The 25,578-nt window shown below is 42.8% G+C and overlaps 1 protein-coding gene across 2 annotated transcripts in view; it reads left to right on the top strand.

Moving 5' to 3' along the window:
- The first annotated feature begins 320 nt into the window (after positions 1-320).
- TMEM132C (transmembrane protein 132C) overlaps positions 321-25,578 on the top strand; it is a 464,089-nt gene continuing 438,831 nt past the window's right edge. Inside the window, exon 1 of one of the 2 annotated variants that reach the window (XM_075898467.2) lies at positions 321-905. In XM_075898467.2, coding sequence (XP_075754582.2) covers positions 674-905 — 232 coding nt within the window. In that variant the 5' untranslated portion in view covers positions 321-673. The remainder of the gene's footprint in view (positions 906-25,578) is intronic. The other variant, XM_075898466.2, reaches the window with a different exon arrangement.

Genomic DNA, 25,578 nt, shown 5'->3' with positions numbered 1-25,578 from the left:
TCCCCATCCCCTTTGGTCTCTCCCCTCCCTAATGACTGGTGGGGGCTTCTCTCCTCTCCCCCACAAAAAAATTTCTGTGCAGGGGTCTCCCTCCCAGCCGCTAATTTTCATCTCTCCTCTCCCTATGGCAGGAAAGGATCAGTTCCCCTCCTCCCCCCAAACAGCCTCCCAAAAGCTCTCAGTCCCTAGGCTAGGGCTCGGGTCAGGCTGCTGCTTTTCCTGCTCGGTGTCCGCCCAGCCCCTAGCCCTTGCTGCTCCGGATCAATAACGCCCGTGGCTTGGGAGGCTCTCAGGGCGAGCAACGGGGGAGGAGGCGGGTGGGAGCTGATTGGAGCCCGGGCTCGTTCAGCCCCCAGGTTACCGCCTCCGCCGGGCGAGGGGGTTTCTCTCTGCTCGGCGGAAAGTCCGGCCGTGCGCTCTGGCGGGGAGAGAGAGGCGGGGGGCAGAGCCGGCTGGAGAGCAGCAGCTCCGAGCTGGGGGTGGCTCCTGGGCGAGCCCAGCCCCGGCGGAGGACCAGACCCAGCCCGGCCGCAGCTGCGGGGCTGGGAAGTTGGCTCCCGCGGGCTGCGCTCTATGCGGCGCCCCGGCCGGGGCTAGGGCAGGGAAAGTTCCCGCGGGACGCGGCATGGGGTGCGCGTGGGGCGCCCGGCAGAGCTGAGCCCCTCCAGCCCGCATGGCGAGGCGCCTGCCCGGGCAGGGAAGGAGGAGGGCTGGCAGATGGCTCGCCCGGAGGGCGCCGCGGCAAGGGAGAGCTAACGGGGCCAGGAGGAGCAGCCTCTCGCAGCAGCGCCCGGGACGTCTGCCCCTAGCCACCAGCACGATGGGCCCCGGGGGCTTGGCTGCCCGGACCCGGGTGCGGCTCTGCCCCGCTACCAGCCTGCTCCTGGGAGCGCTGCTCTGCGAAGGTAAGCGACTGGGGGCCGCTTCTCAGCGCCTGCCCCACTTGGGGAAAGCGGGGGAGTGGGGATTTGACCGTGTGAACCAACCTGGCTTGTAGTGCCTCACTCCTGGGAAAAGGGTAGTCCGGAGTCGATTCGGTTCCAACTCACAAGGAGACTGGTTGATACACCTCCCCTCCCCCCCCACACTTCCACGCACACAATCCCTCGACATAGCTCCTTACACAAGGCTGTTGTGTCCCCCCTTTTAAATGAGTCACCTTGGAGTCACCTGTAGTGTGGCCCACATGTTTATCTGCAGGATGGAAACTCTGGGGAGCAGGTTTGATCGAATCAGGAAAACGGGAAGTTTCCCTTTTTAAATAACCCATTCTCCTCCGGGCTTGTTTTGAAAGAATATCACAGTTATTTATCTATCAGTTGCAATAAAGAGATCTTATTCTTAGGGGAAATGCACCCATTCATATCGGGGCGCAACTCCCACAGGAAACTGATTCCCATGATCTAAAGAAGTCCTGAAAGATGGCAAAGACAGTGATTAGACCAGGGAATAGTCTCCTACCTGACTGTGTGAGAAAGTTGCCTTTCAGGAGAGATTACTTGGCATTAGAAGTGTTGTAGGGGACCGACCGTACACTCCTCCACACAGAAAGGAACAATCCTGCCTCGGCAGTGAGATTGGTTGAATCATCCAAAAGTTCTTTTCCATTTCTGCGATCCCAAACGGGGTATGTTTGTCAAAGGCAGTTTTTCCTTCAGCAGATCCAGTGACGTGAAATGTGCTTTGTGGGTGTTTTTTATGGAAAATTCGAGGCAGGATAGGTGCCTGCTAATAGCTCCTGTTTCTGGATCAGAACTATAGTGTGTGAGTTCTATCATAGTTATTAATAACTTTTAGGGAGGGAAACTAGCGTCCGGTCCCATATAAGTTTTGTGGTTGTTGTCCGCTAAAACTGTGAACACCTTCGTTTTGCATTGTCCCCAGTTGGTATCAGTGGTGCGGTTTGACAGACATAAGAGGATTAGCAAGAAAAAAAAATACACTTCTTTGTTTAGTCTGGTCCTGTCCTGCCAGCCTTTTCCCCAGGACAGTTGACTGTCAGTCACATCATGGCAGTATCTCAGGAATGGGGCAAAGGCTTTTTAAAGTAATTAGTGACAATTAATACAGGGATTTCCCCCAGATTAGTGGGGGAAACAGTTCTTGATAGAAAATGGCATAGCAGGCTTAATGCCAGTAATCCATAGGACATCAAAATAAATGTGTATTTCAGTGACTCAATGTGTTACAAATGAACTACAAATATGAGATTTCACTGAGTGCTGCAGTCTGGAAGTGAGAATTATACTAGTCTCACACTCAATTGCAAGAGTGTGGGAGAAATTGCAAGAGCCTCAAACTTGCTCAGAGGTCTGGAGTTTTAGATGGCCAGTACAGCTTCTCTACTATAAGGTTGTTCTTGGAAGTCAAACCTGAAACAGACATTCACATGAGACTTTAATAAAATGGGGAGCCAGTATGTGGGAACTTAGACAATAATTGTCTAATGGAGAGTCTTGTAGGCTCACTGCCCTTGCAGGGGGTGCGAACTGGGGGGAGACCACAGCCAGAGGTTGTAAACAAACTTTGGTAAGCTATTTCTTTCTGCTGGAATCCAGGTCAGTGTCAGCTCCTCTGTGCTGAAGAAAAGTGTAATGGTGCATCTACACAGAACTCAAAATTCAAAATAAGATATGCAATTTGGGCTATGCAAATTGCCTATCTTATTTAGAATCTATTTCAAAATAGCTTATTTTGAAATTTGGCGCATCTATACAGCGCCAAATTCAGAAATAACCCACTATTTTGAGCCATGCCTTATCCCTTATGCAACGAGGCTTATCTGGATGGTGAAATAGCGTGCCTGTTATTTTGAAAAATATTACGAAATAACGGGCGACTTGTGTAGATGTGGAGAAGCTATTTAGGGATACCAGAGGTGCAATGTAAACATACCCTAAGTGGTGCCAGGGCTAGGCATTGGGAGTTTCTGAGCTGCTTGGTTTGAGAGTAAGAAAAAAATAATAGTGCCCTGCAGGGAACTAAAGCAAAGTTTATCAGCAAGGGATTTGCCATTCAGTGTTAGGCTGCACAGTATGATGGAGAAAAGAGCCAGTTAATTAAAATTATTAACGAAGGTGTTTCTATGGCTTCCTTGTGAGGCCTTAACAAGTGTTTTATTTGATCTCCCCTTGTGTATTTTCACTCCTATTGTTGGCTTCTGCAGATGGTGATTGTTCTTGAGAGCTGAAGCCCCACCAAATGAAAGTCACTTTTTAGCCCCCAAACGAAACTATTTTAAATATATTGAGAAACTTATTATTATGGACAGGTTGTCATTTGGTGTTTAAAGAGCTATATTTATTTCTCCAAACTCCTTAGCCTCTACAAGCGTGAATTTCCAAGAGACTTCTTCTGATGTGGTGCTGTGGGCTTCAGTGTGGCGTTTTCCTGTGATTATGTGATCTGGCTAATAATGCTAATTCATTCATTCTCAAGAGAGGAGCCTGGCATTTAATTTAAAATTTGCCTTTAGTGAGATCCATGTCTGGAAAAGTCAGCTGGCAAAAGTGAATCTGTGTGCTTGCATATGGAAAAGTTTCATGTGCAAAACACCAGAGATGTGTACCCTAGTTGGGGGGTCAAGTGTGAAATTGCATGGACATAAGTAATTCCCTGATACATGTGTGTTCCTTCCAACCCTGTTCTAGGAAATGATCTCTGTGCAGAAAAGCACTAAAACACATGCTTAAATGTTATTGAAATTAATGGGACTTAATCACTTGCTTAAAGATAAGAATCTGTTTATCTGTTTTCCTGAATCAGGGCATTGGTGTTTTGTGAGATGTGTGTGCAAATTTACTTTTGTAAGTGTAGTTGTTAGGTAATTTTTAATTTTCAAGAGTAAGATTAGTTGGGGGAATGAACAAATACAGAAGCTAGAAATGCAAAAAAAAATAGCCTTTAAAAATGGCTGCACAATTTCTCAGATACAATGTCGGTTCATTTGCACACTTAATTTACATGCACATTTTTTATTTATCCATTTAGTTATGCGACTTTTGTGTACACAGAATGAGTATTTTGTACACAAATGCACGTAATGTTGCACATACAATTGCTCACAAAGTGATAGCCAAACTCTAGGAGGTTGAAGTCTTCTCCCAGTAACACCAGTGTTATGGCATTAAAATCCATTAGTAGAATCAGACCCACTATTCTCTGTGCTTAATCCATTCTAGATATTCACTTGTCAAACAATGGAGTTTACATCACTGCATTTGGAATTCTAGTCCATAGTATGACACAGCTCAGTGTTATAAATGTTTTCCTAACTTTCTATTTGTTAATTTTACTTTAGTGATCATTAAGATCACAGCAGGAATTCACCATCTGCTAAAATTGTAACAGCATGTAGCACATTTCTGAAATAGGCTAAGCGGCCTATTAATTTTTAATATTGATCTTGTGTTAATATCTGATGCTTTGTTAACCATCCTGCTATCAGAAAATATTAACTATTCTAGGTGAAAGGATGTTGAGGTATCTGCTCTTGTATGATTTTGAATGTGTGTAATGGAAAAAGGAATTACAGCTGTGGATTTAGTTAACTTCTCTCAGAATGAGTAACATGGCTGGCTCTTGAATTCAAGGATAGGGCTTCTTAGGTCTTTGGCCTTGTCTCCACTATGTGGTGGAGCGAAGCTGCAGCAATCGATCTACTTGGCTGTTGATTTATCATATCTCCTCAGATGCCATAAATTGATGTCAGAGCAAGCTCCTGTTGACACCAGTACTCCTCCAAGACTGGAAGAGTATTCATTGTTGACTGGAGAACAGCCTCTTACCCCACAGAAGATTCTGCAGTCAGAATGTAGACTTCAGCTACGGTATTTGCCTAGCTGAAAGAGACAAGGCCTTTGTATGGAATAAAACAATGAACTGTGTGCCATGGTAAACTTAAACTTTCAGAAATATAGTACATTTCTGGGAGTGAGAGGGAAGGGATTCAAATTTGGATTTAGGCCCTGGTCTGCATTTTAAAAATCAGCTGAAGATACAGATGTCCAGAACCTATTTAATGCTCTTCTGTGGCGTGTACCTAGAAGCAGTGGCATGAAGAAGGGGAACATTCATGCTAAAAGTCAGGAAAGGTTAGCTTGGTGAACAGTCTCCCTCAGGGTGGTGATTTTGTAAGTCTGGTTGCGTTGAATATCTAAAATAGACTTAACAAAATGCTGGTGAACGTATTGTTGTGTAACTATCCTATAGTAGCCTCAGCCAATGGATGAAAAAATGGACTAATGGTTATTTTTCATTGGTAATGTTTTAGTGTCAGCCCGCACTGTGTTCACCAGATAATACTAACACAGCTGTGAAATAGCTAACAGTGTAGGGTTACATTGCCACTAAGTTTTTGAACTAACACCCCATTGAGATGAATGGGAACAAACTGTTGTTTCAGTTTGTGTGCAGCATCAGATCACATTTAGAAGTGGTGGGTTAATTTTGGTTAATTTTTTCAATTGTAAAAGTTTTTTGTCTTTATATGTTTGTTTTTGAAACACAGAAAGGATTTCAGTATTTCCAAAAAAAAAATTTATTTTTTATTTTGAAAAGACATTTTGTTTTGCAATTCCCCTCACTTGTATTTAAGTGCTTTTTTAAACGCCAAATTTTTTTAACCTTTTGGATTGGGGTCAACCATAAGTTTTAGTTGACATGAAACCAAACATTTCAGTTTGTTGAAACATTTAAAACATTTTTGTGTTGGATAGAACAAAACTCAGGAGTTATTTTTTTATTATTTTATCTACAAAACTAAAAAATGAGTTATTCACATGACTGTTTCTACCTCTTATGATTACAAAAAAAACCAAGCAAAAAACAGAAGACTTTTACAATTGAATTAACCAAAATTGATCTGAAATTGAAAATCATTTTGGTCAATGCAAAACTGCAATTTTTTTGGTGGAAGCAGAATTTGCATGAAAAAATTTGTTTGACCATACTAATTATTTTTAATTAAAGCTTAAATTCTTCAGAAGCTCAGAACAGCCCAATCTGGTTTTCTTTAAGCCCTGGATAAAGCTTAGAAAAGTCTAGTGACATGGCTCACTGATTCAACACCACCAGCCCTGTGTCTGAGGAATCATTGATCAAAACTTTAGCAATGCCCCACTATTGTATTAGATACATGCTGTATGTTTAGAAGAAGACAGAAGATATTATGCTAAAAAGTGTAAAAGAAAAGTTATACAATGAATTGGGAAACCACTGAGGAATTATATGAAGGTTGCAATTGGAAATCATGTCAATGTGGGGTTGGGGGAAGCCAAACTGAAAGTATAATGAAGAGGATGTTCACATGGAGGAGTAATGTAGTCTAACTAATCAAATTCAAATTCACACGATCAGTTAATTCAGATTAATTTTTCTGGATATCCCTGTGTAGCTCATAGTCTTATAGACTCATAGACTTTAAGGTCAGAAGGGACCATTATGATCATCTAGTCTGACCCCCTGCACAGTGCAGGCCACAGAATCTCACCCACCCCTTGGAGAAAAAGAACTGGTCCATACTCCTTTTCAGTTTGCATACTGTGTTTCTTCGCTCGTAGCAGCAATAGGGTATATCTACACTTGCCCTTTACTTGGAAGTAGGGAGGCAAATGAAGCATTCCGAAGTTGCAAATCAAGCTTGGGATTTAAATATCCCGTGCTTGATTTGCATGTTCCTGGCCGGTTGCCATTTTAGAAATTCACTAGTCTCTAGTAACTGCCCCCATCTACATGCAGCAGTGAAACGGGATTCCAGAATAAAGGCCTAAATTGAATTAGGTAGTATTCCTCCTGCAATGAGGTTTACCAGCTAATTCAAATTAGGGGCTTTAAATCGAACTCCTGTTTCACTGCCGCGTGCAGACACGGGCAGTTACTCTGGGCTAGTGAACTTCTAAAATGGCAACCGGCCGGGAACATGCAAATCAAGCGCGGGATATTTAAATCCCGGGCTTGATTTGCAACTTCAGTATGCTTCGTTTGCCTTCCTACTTCGAAGTAGAGGGCAAGTGTACACATACCCATAAAGAGGCATATAGGAAAGGAGACAAATTCCATCATGCTTGCCTTCTTCCCCGTGTCTGGCAGATATTTATAATATTCCTTCATTTAGCTGCATCTCTTCTGCATGGTAACATGCAGTCTCCTCCTAGCCACCAAACTTGTCATGGTGTCGTTTCAAATTCAGTTGTTCTGACTTGCTGTAACAAACATGGAGTCCCTTATATTTTATGCAGCCTCCCTAAAGACTCCAATACCCAAGGAAAAAACAGTTTCACACTGTTCAGCTCTTCAAACAGCTGTACTGTTTTGTGTTCTGTGGATTGGCTCAGGCTCTAGTGACAGATGTGACCCTTTTGAAACAGGAACAGACAAATGGTGCATTGAAAGTTCATAGCTTTTGCAATATCCTCACTTAGAGGTATCCAGTAAAAGCCTGGAGATGCATCTAGCTTTGGAAATAATTTTGCTCCAGCAATGCTTGTGTCTGTTTTAGTTAGTGAGTGGAAAAGCTCTTTATCTATTTGTTCACTTTTTTGGGGTCAATACACCGCCTCAGGTTTCCATTTTTCTTTTCAGATGTAGCTAGTGAATTGACCCAGTAAGTCAACTCTGCTATTTCCCTTGCCATTCCAAAGAATATTCATCTGTCGAGCTGAATTCTATAAACAAAGTGTCATCCTCATCACTAAAATCACAAGCATCTTTAACCAGTAGTTCAATCAGCCGAACTTTCTTTCGGGGAGTACATTTTGACTAAGTGGTTCTTTGCCACAACACTTAAATGAATTAATGCTCTCTTCTCATCATTGACTTCTTGGGTCAGTAGCGTTGTGCTTGGAGACATCCTTTCTCTGTCACTTCTTTGTCTGGAGTAGCTTGAACCATGCTAATCATAGCTCCACTGTCATTATCAAAGCTCTTTGTAGGCAACTGTGCAGTTTCAGCAGCTTGACAGATGTAAACAGCTAGATGGTTTTCCCTAAGTAGACACTTATTACATATCCCAGTAAGGGTTTAATTTGATTCTAACATCCTTCGATGGGTTAATGCTACAAGGGTTGTGTTTAGCGTCAAGCCACTACCCTATTATTTGGCAATTTTCTTCAAATACTTTTTTTTAGATTTCCTCTGCAATACATGTTTTACAGGAGTAGTTTTTTTTAATTCATTCAGAAAAATAAGAAACAAGGGGGGGGGGAGACAATAATTCCCATTTCTTTTCTATTCATAATTATGTGCTCTGTGTCACTTGTGTTCATCAAAGGACAAGGACTGTGTGTTCCTCTCTTAGCTCAGAATACATGAGTCTGCTGTAGTGCAAGACAGAATTGTGGCCTTTTCCATAATATGAAGAAAACTGAGCCAAAGAACAGTGTTTAAGAATCTGACATTTATATGAAAACCCTGAAGAAGAATTGGGAGGAAAAATAAAGTGAAAGTCTTTCTCAGTTATAAAAAGAGACTAAAAATCGTTTATATTTTTGGAAGAAACAAAACTTGATGGCCTCCTGTGCACATCTAAAAGCCAGTTTTACTGAGAACTAAAAGAGCTTAAAGTAAATAGAAAGCATGCTGCAGTCCCATTACATTGGTCTGCTGTAACTGAAGTGAGACTTTAGCCGACATAATTCACGCTCTCTTAACTAGCATAGAATCATATAAGTTAGACGTGAAATGTATCCTCTGTCAATGCTGGATTCCTCAGGCTAATTCCTGTGTGTTGTCTAATTTTTTAGTTGGTTTTCCATCAGAAAATGCAATTTTGTCAAAATTGAAATGAATGAATGCGTTGATTTTTTATTAATATTTTTTATGTTGATGGGAAAATAAAGTCAAAACAAATAATTTTGCCTTTCTCATTTTGTTATGGCATCAAATTGTTTAATTTTAGTAAGGCAAATATGTTACATTTGGACATCTCTTTGATTCATTTCATTTAGATTTTATATTATATCAAAATGTTAATTATAGAAATTATAATACTAAATTTTGGCATTATCAAAACAAAATGATTCAACATTATCAATTCAAAATATTTTGATGGTTCCAAATTAAACTGAATGAAAACTGAATCGCTATTCTTTTTTCTGATCAACTTTCTTGTCTACTACTTGGTGCAATGCAATTTTAATTTTTTCACATGACATCACAGAAATGAAATGGTTGGTAGATATAGTTTGCACTGAATATTCTGTGCAGGATATTAATAACTGAAAAAGTGAAAAGATATGATATGAACCACCGGAAAAATATCCTTTAGATTTACACACTCCATAAGGAAGAGTCTCTTACTTATGGTAACAAGTTATCGAATGCCTTTTTTAAAATAATGTAATCGAGCAGATGAACTATGCCAAAACTACAGAGAGCGTGAAAAAGCAATCATATGATATCCAACTTCAGTGATTTCATACTCACATCCCAGGTGATAAATAGGATGATTATTAGGTGTCTGTCCTGTTGTCTGTTTCCTGATGTGTTCCTTATTCACTGAGACTATGCAACATCTTTTATCCTGAGTTCTCCCCCTCCACACATGTATGTTTATGTATAGGCATGAGAATGTCAACCCCTCTTCCCTTGTTTGTATTTCCATACCCTACAAATTTTAGGGTGATTTATTTCTTATAGGCTACCCCGTTAGATCCCCTTATTCTCATTTTCATCTGTCAATCAGTTACCATAGCAACTTGAGGTTATTGCCAAATCTCCTGAAATGTTACTCTTGGGCATATTGTGGTATTAACGAGTGCATTACAGGTATTTCCCAGTGTATTGTTGCAGAGCTTCCAGAACTTCACACCTCTTTCCCTGTCCTCTTACATTGTACAGGTATAATGTCAGCTAGTCATGCCTGTTTTAGGCCTGAGGCCTTCTATGGCCAAGCTATATATGTAATTGACCTAAAGTGTATAGATCTGTTAATGACTTATCTTACTTAATACATACTCATCACTGGTGATACATACTTTTTAGTCCTATAACACTGTGGTGTAATGCTACTTCTACTTTACCACTTAAACCTGCAGCTCAAATCTAATCTATTGCCCATACTCTGATTTCTTAATCATATGATTTTTTTACAAACATTCTTGGCCAAAATTAATTAATTAAACCAGTGGCCCATCCTTACTTGGCTATTACAGCATGTTTATTCCTTGTATTTACCTACTCTACTTCTTTTGATAGAATTATTTGTGTGCTAGTGGGGACTATAGCTATGGAGTATACATTCTTTGTTATTTTTACAACTGAGAGGTGGTTTTGTTTTGTTTTAGTTCACATGTCCTTAGAAATAGTCAGAGTATTTTGTTTGCACTCTGTGGACTCAAACAACTTATCACTTTGCTGGCATGAAATAAAGAGTAGCAAATACAATAAATAACTACTGTGGAGAAGATAATATAATATTGACTTGTCAGCACCTGTTAATTTTCACGGATCAGAACACCATGAAAGAGACAGACTGAATCTGCTTGCACCCTACTGATCCTGGGCAAGTGGCTGTGAATACTATTAATCTGTAAACTCAAGAAGGCTTCTATTCGGGGACAGATTTATTTTAAAACTCCCAAGTGGATGGTAAAGTAGTAATGTGAATGTAGTGCTGCCACTCGTTAAATGCTTATTTTCAAAGTAACTGTTTAACTTCGATTTAGAATGTTCCTCATTAAATCCTCCCTCCTTTGATTTTTCAGGTATGTTTGGTGCTTGCTGCTGCTTTTTCACAGCTCCTGGTGTGCTGTAGCTTGCTTGTTTGATGGAAGAGAGATTTCTCCTTGTGTTCAGCTGTAATTTAGGATTTGGACATAGGCCATATGGAGGATTAGAGAATTTCTATGGGTATTGTGACAAGAAAGAGCTCTACTTTTGTGGAGGCAGCATTTTTGGCCTATAGTGATTGCTCAGTGAATCCCTGACACACTACCTTATAGAAATGTTGGCACATACAATCTGATTTTGAATCACTTGGAATTACAGATTTCCTGCACTTTTCCAAAGGCTGTGCCTCTGGATAAGACCAGCAGGTCACTGTAACAGTATCTGGAATGCTGATTTTCTGCAGCTGGCCTCCAATTACATATGATGGACAATGTTCTTGTTAATCATTTTCATCCATGTAAGGAGTTTTTCCATCCACGTGCAGAATAAATTTTATGTGCACTGAGGCATGTGTTAATGTTCACTACCTGTAGAAACAAAAACCTAGCTGTGAGAGCTCTGCTAAGTGCTGGGTGGCATTTGAATCTCACCAGAGTTGCTGCACAAGTGCACGTTTACAGGGAACACTGATGGTGGATCTTTGACTAGTGATTTCTTTTATGACAAAGCTTAAACATTGGCGGAGGGAGGACCAGGAGAGAGATGTAAGTGGTAAGCTGCCAGAGAGGCTGTGATAGTTAAAAATGCACCAGTGTTCTCAATTTCGGGGGTTAAAGATATTGTACTAAGCCAAATAGGTGTCTTTTTATGAAAGGACACTGCTGAGGTGATATTTACAAAGAATGCCTTTATGCTGCTGCTGTTCATAATAACTCCCCTGAAAGCTTGCAAAGGAAATCTATTCACATAGGAAGTATGGGATCTATTTTGTCCTCCCCACTATGATTATACTGAGATGGCCTCTCCTCATCCAACCCCAGAATGATTGAAAACTCTATTCCTTTCCCCTCCAGCCTCCACCCCAAATGTGATGGTTTTAATGCTATTTCTTTGGTTCCCTTTCATGGCAGTCTCTTTAAACTTGTTCCTGTGGGGTTGCATACAAATGTTGAGCTGATAGCATTTCCTTATTTATGAGCAATGAAATTACAGGGATAGAAATGTGCTTTAGTGATTAGAGCAAGAAAATTAGAGTTAAAATTCCCTGGTTGTGTTTTTCCAGTTATGCCACTGACTGCCTGTGCAAATTTGAGCACTTGAATAACCTCTTCTCGACTCTGTTTGCACATCTGGAAAATGGGAATGATAATACATGATTATATCCCCTGGGTAGTGTAAGGCTTAATTAGCTCATGTTTATAATGAGTTTTGATAGTGTAAGATGAGAGAGCTACTATGCAAGTAGAAAAATACTACTTTTATTACTGGAATATGGAAAGGATGTTATCTAGTTTAATTATCCCTTAGAGTATTATAATTTGGGTTTTAGGTATTATTAATGATAAATCACTTGTGTGCACCTTGTGTACAGTAAAGCAAATTTCTTGTATTCTATTGTCACTGCATATGATAACTGATGCTTTCTTGTTAGTATTAGGACTATTTGTTCCTACCTCTCTGATGGATGGATGTGGAGAGAGGGTATTTAATATAGTGCCTAATCAACTCCCAGTGTTAATTGGTACAGCATGACCCAATTAATTTGTGATGCAAGATCTTGTTTTTTTATGCATACACCAAGTGTATATGAGTAATCATAATAAATAACATAAAACACCCATGCTTTATTTTTAATCATTATATTTTATGTGAAACTGAATAAAAAAGCACTAACTACAATGGATTTATTGGGTTGTGTGAGCGGACTGAAGGTGAGATGCCTTTCTCAGGTCATTCAGAACTGCGAGCCACCATTACTGCCTGCCTCAGCAAGAATGAGCTTCAATTCTGCTAAAGTATGAATCAACTCCCCGGCACACTAGTTTGATAGCAAATTTCTCAGGACCCTGCCAACCCGATCCTTGCCTTGCAGATAAGTTTGTGAACTCTGGTTTCAGGTTCCCCAGAAACATCTTTCTGCAGTGTCCAGTCCCTCTTCCTGGACCCTCACAGCAACTCTCAAGTTTGCTTTCTCCACATCCACACACACACCAGCCTGTTAGTTTGCCTGAAAATCTTCCCTTCCATATAATACACTACACTCAGATGATTTTGTAACAATGCAAGAATACATATATTTAAAAAAAAAAAAAAAAACCAATGCATGCTTCGTAGTGACTAAAACTTAACTTCAGAAAGTTACAGTCTTGTTCTACGCAAGTTCACCATTTAGTCAGTTCCTAAACACTTTAGCTCCCTGGTTGAAGGATTCAACTTTTTTGGATTACAAGAGTTCTGGCCGCTTGTCTGTCCTGGTGCTGGACAACATAATAGCATTTTGCCTCTGCCTGTGTATTCTCAAAGTTCATTAATCATGTTTCAAGAGAGAGGAAGGCACCCTGGGGGGAGGGGAGGGTGAGGAGGAGGATAGCCTCCACTTCCTGTCAAAATTGTTAAGTAGTCATCTTCCCCTCCCTTGCTTAATGCATTTGTTTACCTTAAGTGTAAATGTACTTTTCATTATCTTTTGTCATCTCAAGCATAACTTACATTACTGGTACATTTGATGAGTTGGATCACAAAGGCCCCCTTCAGACTGTCCCCCAATGTGCTGATCATACCACTGAGCCTGCCTGCATCACAGTAAAGTCAAACTGGTGATGAGCATTCTGTGGACTAGGAGTAGCTGAGCTTAGTCGCTGCCTACCAAACACATTTTAGGAACATATTTCCAGCACACACATATGGTTCTTAATACATGGCTCAGACATGCACCCCACCATAATATTAATGACCAGCTTGTAACCAGTATGTTTCTGATACCTTTTAGATACAGATTGATGACAGTTGGTTGGGGCAGTGATTGTGTGGGTCCCAAGAGAATTTTTGAATGGGGTGTACATTGGCTGTTAGCATCAAGGAGCTCCCTGATCATAGAAGGCATTATACCAGTGGTCTCCAACCTTTTTATACCCCAAATCACTTTTTAAATGTCAGGGCAAGCCAAGATCTACCCCATCTCTTCCCTAAGACTCCACCCTCTCCATTCCCGTCCTCTCCACCACTTGCTGTCCCCAGCCCATACTCACTCTCAACTGGGTTGAGACAGGAGGTGCGGCCTCTGGGGTGGAAATGAGGGGTTTGGATATGGGAAGGGGTAAGAGGTGCAAGCTCTGGGAGGGAATTTGGATGCAGGAGGAAGTGGAGAAGGGGATGCTAGCTCAGAGACGGGGCTCTAGGCTGGGGAGTGTTGGGGTCAGGTGGAGGGCTAGGGTGCTGAGCAAGCCACAGGCTTGTGGATGTGAGGATGCAGGAGTTTGGGTTGGGTATATGAGGGGCTCAAAGCAGGGGCTTGGGTTTATGATGGGCTCAGGGCACAGGTTTGCAGTGTGTGGATGGTGCAGGAGTGTTGTGGCACAAGACTCAGGATGTGGGGGGCTCAGGGCAAAGGGTTCAGGTATATGATGGGCTTAGGGTTAGGGTGCATGGGGGGTGTGCAGGAACGTCATAATGCTGTGGCCAGATGCGACTTAGCCCCAATTGGGTGCTTGATGGCCGTGCTTCATTTTTAAATAAAATATGTCCAACAAAAAAGGTGTCAACATTGTCTTTATTTATGGGAGGGGCAAGGAACATTTTGGGGGTGAGGGGCCACTGACTCACAGAAAATCAGCTGGGAACCACAAAAGTGAGATCAGGGCCAGCCTGAGCCTTTTTGGCGCCCCAGGCCCGGGTGTGTGGCTCCGCCCCCAGGCGCATGGTGCATCCACGGGCCTGCCCCCCTAGGGTGCACGGGCCCACCCCTGGGGTGCATGGTGCATATGCAGGCCCACCCCTGGGGCGCACAGTGCATGTGCTGCCCAGCCCGGCCCGGCCACCGCTGCTGGCGTACAGCCCGGGGCAGGCCGTGCCGGGCCCCGCGGCTGTGGGGGGAAGGGTGCTGCTGGCTGGTGCTGCTGGGATGGGGGGGGGCGGCACTGAGGGAGCCAGGCGCACGGCGCCTGATGGCAGCTATGAGGGATGTCATGCGCCCCTTACAGTTGCCATCAGGCGCCCCCCCATCGGTTGGCGCCCTGGGCAGCTGCCCGGCTCGCCCACCCTTTAGTCCGGCCCCGAGTGAGATGCAAAAAACCAACCCCTCCAAAAACCCCAACCCTCACTGATCCCATGAGATCTGTGGGTAGGTAGGACTGAGGTTCAAGGCCTCAGGCCAGATTAACTCTTCTGGGGTTCCAGGTTTAGTGGATTTTGTGGGCAGCCATAGGCTCTGGGATGGGGCCAAAAATGAGGGATCCGGTGTGCAGGACAGGGCTGCATGAGTGGGATAGGAATGGGGGTGCAGAATCTGGCTCAGAAGTAGGGTGCAGGAGCAAGCTGGGGGCAGGTGTCTGGCCAGGAGGGAGGGGGCAGGAACAGGGTGTTGGTGAGTGTCTGGCCAGAGGGCAGGGGCAAGTTGTTGGTGGGTGTCAGGCCAAGGGAGAGGGGACAGGGACAGGGTGCTGGTGTTTTACTGGCGAGGGGGAAGGGACAGGGTGCTGATGGGTGTCTGGCCAGGGGGCAAAGGCAGGTTACTGGTGGATGTCTGGCTAGGGGAAAGGGGGGCAGGGGCAGCTTGGCTAGTACCTGGAGGTGTCCAGGGATGAGTATCTCTCAGGAAGGATCTGCAGGCAGCACTAGAAGACGACACGTGCAGCTCATTTAAGAAATCTAGGTGTTCCAGATCCTCCTCTGCCATCTTAACTCCCCCTCCCGATCCTGCCTCTCTGGTCCACAGGGGAAGGAGGGCAAGACAAGAAAGCATAGGTGTGACTTTGTGGAGGGAAAGAACAGCATGCACATGAGCATTTCCTGAGAAGCTGGATCTGATGTGGAGCCGTGGGACTTCTCACTCCTAGCCCCACTGCAGGAAGCCAGCTTTGGCTTCAATTTTGTGAGGAGTGGAAGGCTGTAATGCCAGCATGGGCTCCTCGTTGCGGGTGGGGGAGAATGCATCGAGATCAATTGGCAGTGCCTCTGCGATCTACCAGTTGATCACGATCTACTGGCTGGTGACCACTACACTATGCAAAGGCAAAGTAGTATGATTTCAGGAAAACAAACTATATTAAGTTCAAGAAGAATGTGCAAAGTATGCCAGAAATGGTTTATATGAAAAATTAATAGTGAGTGATATTTGGAGTTGAGTGTACATTATAGGCCAGACTATGATACCCTAGCTTATTTTGGATAGTACTTTCTCAGGTGGTCTGACTGCTAATGCAGTACATTGTTATGAATAAGGAGTGAAGAACTAGCTGTTTCTATGATCAGGGCCCCTTTCTCCTCCCATTGAGATGCAAGGCAACGATCTCAGTGCCAAATCAGGCTTTATCCAAGGAAAAAATATTCAAAACTAAAACCAGATATATGACTATTGTTACCCTGACACTCACAAATAACTTGTTTATATAGTATAGTAATGTAAATAATTACTATTGGGTGAAAGTCCTTAGGTGTTTAGTTCTTATTCAGCCCTTACTTGGCCAAACTCCCATTGTGTAAGGGCATCTAAGTTTGACCCATGGTTAACTGATCTGATTCACTGTTAGCTTTTTACTACAAGTAGTTTCTCAGAAGAATCCTTCAAGCCTCCAGTTCTTTTGAGGCAATGTTAAATGGTCACTGTTATCTTGTTATGACCGATCAAAATGTAACCCTTATGCCAGGCCAAGTAAATAGCAGCAAGGGCCGGGTTCAGTATCTAGGGGTCTCCTCCCAACAAGGTAATACAACACCGGCTCGAGCCCCCACCCAGTGACCTGGGAAATCTTACATACACCTCTGGGTGCCTCAAAAGAGGCAATTCTTCCCCTCTCGCAAGCACAGAGCCTCAGTTTAGTAGCAAACCTTTAATAACATGAGGTAACCGACATCTGCATTAAATTGGGGAAACACCACAACTTGGATTTACCAACCAAACAATGAGCAAAGGCCCTCCCCCCAGCCACAAATCTCCCCAACGTCCCAAAAGTCCAACACCCCAAGGCTACGTCTACACTGGCCCCTTTTCCGGAAGGGGCATGTAAATTTCACTAGTCGTCGTAGGGAAATCCGCGGGGGATTTAAATATCCCCCGCGGCATTTAAATAAAAATGTCCGCCGCTTTTTTCCGGCTTTTAAAAAAGCCGGGAAAGAGCGTCTAGACTGGCCCCGATCCTCCGGAAAAAGTGCCCTGTTGACTGTGAATGGCCATTCTCGGCCAGTGGGAGCTGTGAGAAGTTGCGCAGACCAGGACACTGCTTCCTGCAGTTTCCATTGGCTGGGGATGGCAACCTGCAACCAATGGGAGCTAGAAGCAGACATTCCTGTAGAGGCGCAGATAAATAAAGCTGTGCCGGCCCACCAGGGGCTGGCTGATCCTAGTGAACCACTTCCGGCCCGTGGGCCGGTTATTGCCCAGCACTGTCATAGGGGCTGCTCAACAATTAAAAGGAGTATGTTCTAAACCAAAGGAAATAGCATCTCATGCTACAAAGCATCAACTACTTTCCAGAACTGTCCATAAGGATTTTTTGCAGACATGCACAACATCACAAAATGGATTGGGTATATTATAGGTGAATTTTTAATCTTCTCTTCATCATCATGAGTAAGCCATGGCTGGAAGCAAAAGAGCAGAATTGAGAGATAGATGTTATGATCTGGTATGAAAATATCCATAGCACAGGGCCTACCTGGAGGGTCTCACTTTATGACATTCTTCACACTTATTCATAGAGTCATAGCTTGATGCCATTACTTTGGCTGTTTCACAGTTGCAATCTGGATGTCACTATATTTCAGGCTGGAAGCTTCACATGGCCCCAAACCTTTAGGCTTCCATTGAACTTTAGGCTTGGTTTAGAAAATTCATTTAAAATTAAATTAGCTGTAGCGACAAAACCACAGCTCTTGAATAGGAAGCTTCAGATGGCATTTAAACATACTCCTCTAATACTCTGTCAGAAATGGTTGGCGGTAAAAACCATACCCTCAGGCAATAATCCTGGAAGAGTCACAATATGTATATCGCCTATTTGAATGTGATTGGGGGAGGGAAGGGTTAGAATAGGAAAGGAAAATCAACAATTTTATTAGTATCAAAGATCTTGAAAGAGATCTATGCCCACAATCCTGCATGCCTCTGAAGTTTTGGTTCCTGGCACAGATTCTGCAGCTATTCTCTCTCACTTTATAATGGACTGAACCAACACCTCAGATCCAAAGAAGCTTAAACTTTTGGAAATATATAAATATGGGTTAGAACTTTGTGGCTATCAATCATTCTTTCTTTATCACTGTAGTGGGAATAGGTAGGATTGATCCCCTGGGTAAACAATGCTTGTTACTTTTGTCTGGGTTCTTATATGGACTGTTCTGCAACTTTGGACATTTTTGAAATATAAATGGACTTACAATTTTAAACCCTGTGGGCCAAGTACTATATGACCCTGTGCACATAGCGATGCTGGGAATCTAGTGTGTAAATGTGTGCTGTCCATGACTAAAAATGATTGTTTCAATTCTAGTTCCCTTTTCAGTGATGCAGAACTTACTGGACAGAGTCTCAATCCAAGCTTGGTCTTTTGTTCTCTGGGTGAAATCCTGGCCCCATTGATATGAATGGATGTTTTGCCATTGTTTTCAGACAGGTCAGAATTTTACCCAATATATGTATTCCTTTATTCATCTACCAAGCTATGGTTTTAATGTAAAACCTCCCCTCCCAACAAATAATTCTCTCCTCATGTAAGAGTGAACAAATTGGACAAAAAGGACATTCTCAGCATAAATGTGGCTTATATTAATTCTGCTTTTATATCATATACATCCCCATTTGCAAGGGAAGGAGACAATTTTCAAAGTGCCAGTCAGATTTTGGCGTCATTAGATTGCATTGGAGCTAAAGTGATTTTTGGAAGTCTGTCAGTCGGCAATTTGTCAAAAATAAGTACTTTTTTTTGGTTTTATTAGTATCGTGACTATGCACATATGAATAATGCTATTCCATTGTTCTTCAGAGGGAAATGTTAAATATTTAGATTTAAGAGTAAAATTTGGTTCTGATCTCTTACAAGTTCTTCAACTCAGAATATTAAGCTGTTACAAGTAAAGGAGCATAAATATCGAATCATAAAGTCCTAGAACTTAAAGAGACCTAGCAAGGGCAGCAAATCCAGTTCCCTACCCTAACGACAGGACCAACCACTGTCTAGATCACTATTTTCGAAAGTGCTCCATGAAACCACTTTGAGAAACACAGTTACTGGCTGCCCCGGTTTGTTTATTTACTCTTGCTGCGGCCACGGAGTCTCACGGCTTCCATTGGCTCCATTTTGTCCTTTGCAGCCAAGGGGACCTACAGGAAGCAGCATGGGCCAGCTCACCACTTCCCGTTGCTCCGCTTGGCTGCAAAGAGCAAAACAGAGCCAATGGGAGCTATGAGGCTCCATGGCCGTGGCACCAGTAAATAAACAAACTGGAGCAGCCAGTAATTGTTTTTCTCAAAGTGGTTTCATTGAGCACTTTCGGAAATAGTGATCTAGATCATTCCTGATAGATGTCTATCCAACCTGCTCTTAAATATCTCCAGAGATGGAGATTCCACAACCTCCCAAGGCAACTTATTCCAGTGGTTAGCCACGCAGGCAGTTAGGAAGTTTTTCCTTATGTCCAAACTAAACCTCCCTTGCTGCAATTTAAGCCCTTTGCTTCTTGTTCTATCCTTAGAGGCCAAGGTGAACAATTCCCCGCCCCCCTTCTCTGTGACACCCTTTTAGACACCTGAAAACTGCTATCATGTCCCCTCTCAGCCTTCTGTTCTCCATACTAAACAAGCCCAATTCTCTTAGCCTTCCCTCATAGCTCATGTTCTCTAGACCTTTAATCATTTTTGTTGCTCTTCTCTGGACCTTCTCCAATTTCTCTACATATTTCTTGAAATGTAGTGCCCAGAACTGGGCACAACGCTTCAACTGAAGCCTAATCAGTGCAGAGTAGAGCAGAAAAATGATTTGTCTTGCTCAGAACACTCCTGTTAATGCATCCCAGAATCATGTTTGCTTTTTTTGCAACAGTGTCACCCTATTGACTCATATTTAGCTTGTGGTCTACTATGACCCCTAGATCCCTTTCTGCCATACTCCTTCCTAGACAGTCACTCCCATTCTGTATGTGTGAAATAGATTGTTCCTTTCTAAATGGAGCACTTTGCATTTGTCCTTATTAAACCTCATCCTGTTTACCTCAGACCATTTCAAATTCTGACCCTATCCGCCAAAGTACTTATAACACCTCCCAGCTTGGTATCATCTGCAAACTTAATAATTGTACTCTCTATGCTATCATCTAAGTCATTGATGAAGATATTGAAAAGAACCGGTCCCAGAACAGACCCCTGCGGAGCCCCACTTGTTATGCCCTTCCAGCATGATTATGAACCATTAACAGGTGAGCAGCCTGTTATGCACCCACCTTATAGTAGCTCCAAAATGTTTGTATTTCCCTCGTTTATTGATAAGAAGGTCATGTGAGATCATGTTTATTCCCCATGGCTTTTGGAATAGAAATTGATTTAATAATGTAATTTTCAGTCATGTTACTTTTGAGAATTGGGAAATACGTTATACATACCTGGTGTGTTTCATGCTGCTTTTGCAACCTTCATGTATTTCCTATAATATAAAAGTAATGCAGAGATCTCAGTGGGAGTTTTGATAGCAGAGAGATTGCTGGCTTTGTTGCTAGTTTGTCCATGATTTCCTAAAAAGAATATTTGATTCATATAGTCTTCTTATAATCCTTGCAGCTTCCCTGGGAAGCTAATATAATTGTCCTCATTTCATAGATAGGGAGAATGAAATGTAGAGGATAAGGGTCAGATTTTGTGATTGATCTCTAATTATGGATGCTGAACTGTGAATACCTAAGGACTGATTTTTTTCCAGTGGTAATGAGTACCATTGGGTGCTCCATACCTTGGTAAATCAGGCTCTAGTTGCCTAAAGTTTGGCACCCTAAAGTAAAGCACCAAAAATGAGAGAAATAATGATAAATATGAACAGTTGGTCCTACTGGATCTCCTCATCAATGTTCCCTCTACTTCTTTTCATCCATGTGCAGAATAAATTGTATGTGCACCAAGAGATGTGAGGATGTGCACCACCAGTAGAAACACATGTTGCTGGCTGTGGGTGCTCTGCTAATCAGCTGGGTGGCATGTGATTCTCTCCTGGGTGGCCACGCAAGCACTCAGCTTACAGGGAACTCTGCTGCCTATAAGTCCTAATGGAATTGTGGATTTATTTGGTTCTTTCATATCATCCTACATGTCTTCAAATAATTCAAAACATGAAAAATCATATTTTCTCTTAATTACATTCTGATTTGTCAATTTCTAATTCAGAATTATGTCCTGAATGTGTATGGTGGGTTTTTTGTTGTTGTTGTTTTGTTTTTGCAACTAGCTAAAGTACAGTATAATGATGTGTGAGATATATGGTTTTTGTTACTTGTTAAACATTTATTTGCCAAGTTCTGTACAAAACAGAGATAAAAAGAAGAGTGGGCTTTATGTATATGTCTGCTATGTTTGGAAAAAAAAGTCTCTGATCATACTTGAAATTCCAAGTCTTTTATGCCTTCAACAAAATCTCTCCTGTGGGATAGGACACTGTGAAGAACATGCATCTGTGGAACCATTTAGTAGATTTACAGCAGGCAGGACGATAAGTGTGAGGCGGATGAGAATCTATGAATGCAGAATAACACACTGCATCAGGCAGAGTCCTCTGTACTTTTCAGAAAAGTGACTCCGTTGTCAGTGAAGCACCAGTAAGTTTCCTTTAGGCAGCTTTGCCTCCCTGATCAGTAGATATAAGAAAGAAACTGCTTATAAGCTGTCTGATCTCCAAAGAGGGCCAGTGATAATGGATGACTGAGCAGCGGAGATGAGCAAACCTGTATTGCCTCCTGTGGTTAATTGTTGTCAGATGTTTGGCTGCATGAGCGTTCGTTCTGTATGCTATACTGACTTTGGCCAGACAGCCTGTATAGCAGTCTCCCATTGAACTGCCCCAAAGAATCCATATGCTCAATTCATAGTAAAGGAACTTGGTCAGGTTTCTTGTCAATCCTGTTGTCCCAGCTCCGTGGTTACAGGTACACTACCATTGTGCTTATTGCAGTTCATTAGCTCAGTTAATGGTGGGACATTCCATTATCCCCTAAGCCAGCCAGCCAGACTGCTAAGCCTCAATTTTATACATCAATACAAACAAATTACATATTGCCTCTCTATGTATCTGGGCACTTTGATGTCTGTCAATTCAATCAAAACCTCTGTCCTCATTATGCGGTCATTCTGACCGTCCTTTTATGCTGGTCAGAATATTCCTGTAACCTTTGAGGGATGTGTTGGTGTTGAGGTGTTACATCAGCAAAGTTCTGAGCACTACTTTACTTTAGCTCAAGCCTCATAGCAGGCCTCTGATACACGGACTTGTTTCAGGCCCTCTTCCTAATTCGCCTCCAAGTACACCCAATCAGGCAACTTAGAGTTCAAAGATTTGGTTTACATTCTGCTGGTTTTTAGCTTAGCATCCCACTGAGAAATACAGGTTAGGTTGTGGGCAGAGAAATTCAGTGTACAAACACAGGATGAAAATAGAATTGGGAAGAACAAGAAATACAAAGAGACAGCAATGATGGTGAGATTTTATTTAATTATGTAATGACACACGCTGCATTATCAGATGTAAAAGTGTAAATGTTTAAATGGTTAACCAATAAGTTTCAGATTATTAGTTCCATTACAGTTACACACTGGTTTTCTCAGGAGCTGGGCTGGCAGAGGCTGCTGGCCCCGCTCCCAGGTAGCTGACTTCCCTGCAGGATCTGAAGTGTATAGCTTACATGCAAGCTTTACACTGCAAAACTCGCAGTGTGTGTAACCGTTTAACCACTCAGATTTTTAGAAGTTACATGGTTACATTTTTAAACAACCTTTTACATCCCTAATCTGCATACATATCCTGTACAATTACAGATATGAAAAGACTGCCATTGGTTTCTGTAGACTTTGTATTAGGCCTTTCAGCAAAGAGGCAAAGGGCAGGATAGAAATTGAAACTATCTCTTTACTCCTAGAAGTGCTTCTTTGTGCGTTAACTCTTAATTCGATGTGGAGAAGCTCATGTCACTGTCACTTTCTTGTGGATTCCAGTCTTCAAAGCTGTCAATCCAAATCCTTCCATCAGCATTCCACGTTCTTAAAGAGAGCTGCAGGTTGCCAGCCTCTGATCTATATTAATTTCTGATCCTCTTTGAAGACATATATCCTAAGGTTTAATGTAAGATCTGTATACTCCAATATGGTGACAAAAATGTAAATCTCTCTCTATATAAAATAGACAAGAATGGAGACTCTTTTTTCCTGTTCTGAATTTGTCACCACCGTATTAAAAAAGCCAAAACCCAAAACCGACACCTTTGTTGCTCTTAATTGAAAAAAAAATCCAAACCAAGACAGTGTTACGGAAACAATTTTTGAAAAGCAGAAGAAAATGCAGACTATGTAAAGAGTGAGAAGAACTAATGAAGACAGATTTCTTCATAGGAAAAAAACCCCTTCATTGTGGAGGATATACTAAGAAATATTCCAAAGCTATTGTAAAAGGTAAAAAAGAAAAATGCTTGGTCTAATTAATTTCATATGTGATGTTTTCCAGTGCCGCCGTATGCCAAAAAGTTAATAATGGATGTGCAGCAATATTAGAGATTACTTTCTTTTGGGCTGCATCTGTTGTATTAGAAAATAATTAGTCGGGTATTTTGATCAGACCACTTTAAAGGGTGTGTGCATAGGTAGCAGGTAATGACACTTGCCATGAAGATTACCTAACATTTTCCATTGTAACATAGTAGGGAAGAAGGAAGCAGACTTACTGGGAAACAGAGGGATGAAGGGTAATTATCTACAGGACCCATGTCTTACTCACTGGTGCTCATGGAATAAATCAGGGTATGTCTACACTACCCCGTTAGTTCGAACTAGCGGGGTAATGTATGCATACCGAACTTGCTAATGAAGCCCGGGATTTGAATTTCCCGGGCTTCATTAGCATAAAGCCGGCGCCGCCATTTTTAAAAGCCGGCTAGTGCGAACCCCGTGCCGCGCGGCTACACGCGGCACGGGCTAGGTAGTTCGAACTACGTAGCCATTCCGAACTATCTGTACTCCTCGTTCCACGGCACGGGGTTCGCACTAGCCGGCTTTTAAAAATGGCGGCGCCGGCTTTATGCTAATGAAGCCCGGGAAATTCAAATCCCGGGCTTCATTAGCAAGTTCGGTATGCATACATTACCCCCCTAGTTCGAACTAGCGGGATAGTGTAGACATACCCTCAGGGAGGCATAGTGAAGGAGGCTGTTGTCATGCTGTTTGGTTTGTTACAAAAATTGCAAGGTACAGTTAGGAAGGCAAGGGCTTGAAGCAGGGATGGCCCTGGGTCACACAGTAGGAACAGAACCCAGCCCGCTTGAGTCCCAGTCTCTTAGGCCATGCCATCTGCCCAGGCCAGTGTTCCTGTGGCAGTTTTAATGAGTGCCCTTGAGGGGTGTGTGCCATTGTGTACCTTGCCTTAACATTAACAGAACACCCTGTCTCCCTTTCTTTGTCCTGGGGTTCCCCCATTGTAGCTGAGACTCATTGCTAAGCATGCTAGCTGGAGGCAGTGTGGGGAAGGCCCCCTTTGCTGTGTCAGTCACATGGGAGTGAAATCTTTATTTTTTTTTTAAATGTAAGACACAGGAACTGGCCTTGTTCACTGTCAGTGAGCAGCTCCCTAGCTTGTCTCAGGAGCCAAATCCTGCAGCCCTTGCTCAGCAGGACCTTCTGTTGAGTTTGACAGAGAGTGTAGTGTCCATTGTAACAGAGGAGGGACAATGGCCAGTTGCAGGGAGCGCATGAGATTGTGTCCTGCTGCTGCTGTGCACGTTCTCCCCTTTTCTGGGTGCCCCGATAGAGATGACGGGGGCCTGATTTGCAGAATTGCTGAGTACTCACCATTCCACCTGAGGGCAGTGGGAGTTGGGCTCTGAACTGGGAAAGGGGAGGTATAAGTGCTGACAAATCAAGCCACAGGGATCTCAAATTGCGCAAACAGGATTAGTGGACGCTTCTGAGACTTTTGTGCCATCTCACTGTGCCTTTAGTTCTCCATCAGCGACAGGGGTTATTAACACTATTTTGCCCCACACGGATGTTGTGAAAATAAATTCAGGGTTATTTGTGAAGCATTTGATACCACAGTGATGAGAACCCTAGAAATGCTCAGGATGAAATAATTCTGTATTCAGAGCAGGGTTGGAATAGCATGTAGTAAATAGAGTCTGGGGTCACACACGTGAAATGATTAGGCTAAAAAGAAACACACTTAAACCTCCATATTCTGAGTGTCACTAATCCAGGAGCACCCATGATACCGGTGTTCCTGCTTCTCTGTGCCCTGCCATTCCCCCTCCTTTGCAGCTGGAGGAACAGCAGTGCACAGAGCCCCTTTTGCCCGCTGTTCCCATAGCAGCAGGGAGTGATGCCTATGAGCCACAGAGAACATGGAACCACATGTGCCCCTGGGAGCGAGGCAACAGGTAAGTGCCTCATGCCCAGACCCTGCAGTGCCCTCCTTGACTCAGCAAAATCTTTAATCTGGTATACTCTGTTTCCCAGGGTTGCCAGGTAAAAGAGGTTCAAGTGTATTGAGTAGCTAACCAATCTGTGAATGCTGGTCATCC

The sequence above is a fragment of the Pelodiscus sinensis genome, chromosome Z, assembly GCF_052426305.1.
Source record: "Pelodiscus sinensis isolate ZL-2025 chromosome Z, ASM5242630v1, whole genome shotgun sequence".
NCBI lineage: Eukaryota > Metazoa > Chordata > Testudines > Trionychidae > Pelodiscus > Pelodiscus sinensis.
This window is presented reverse-complemented; position numbering and strand designations above follow the sequence as displayed.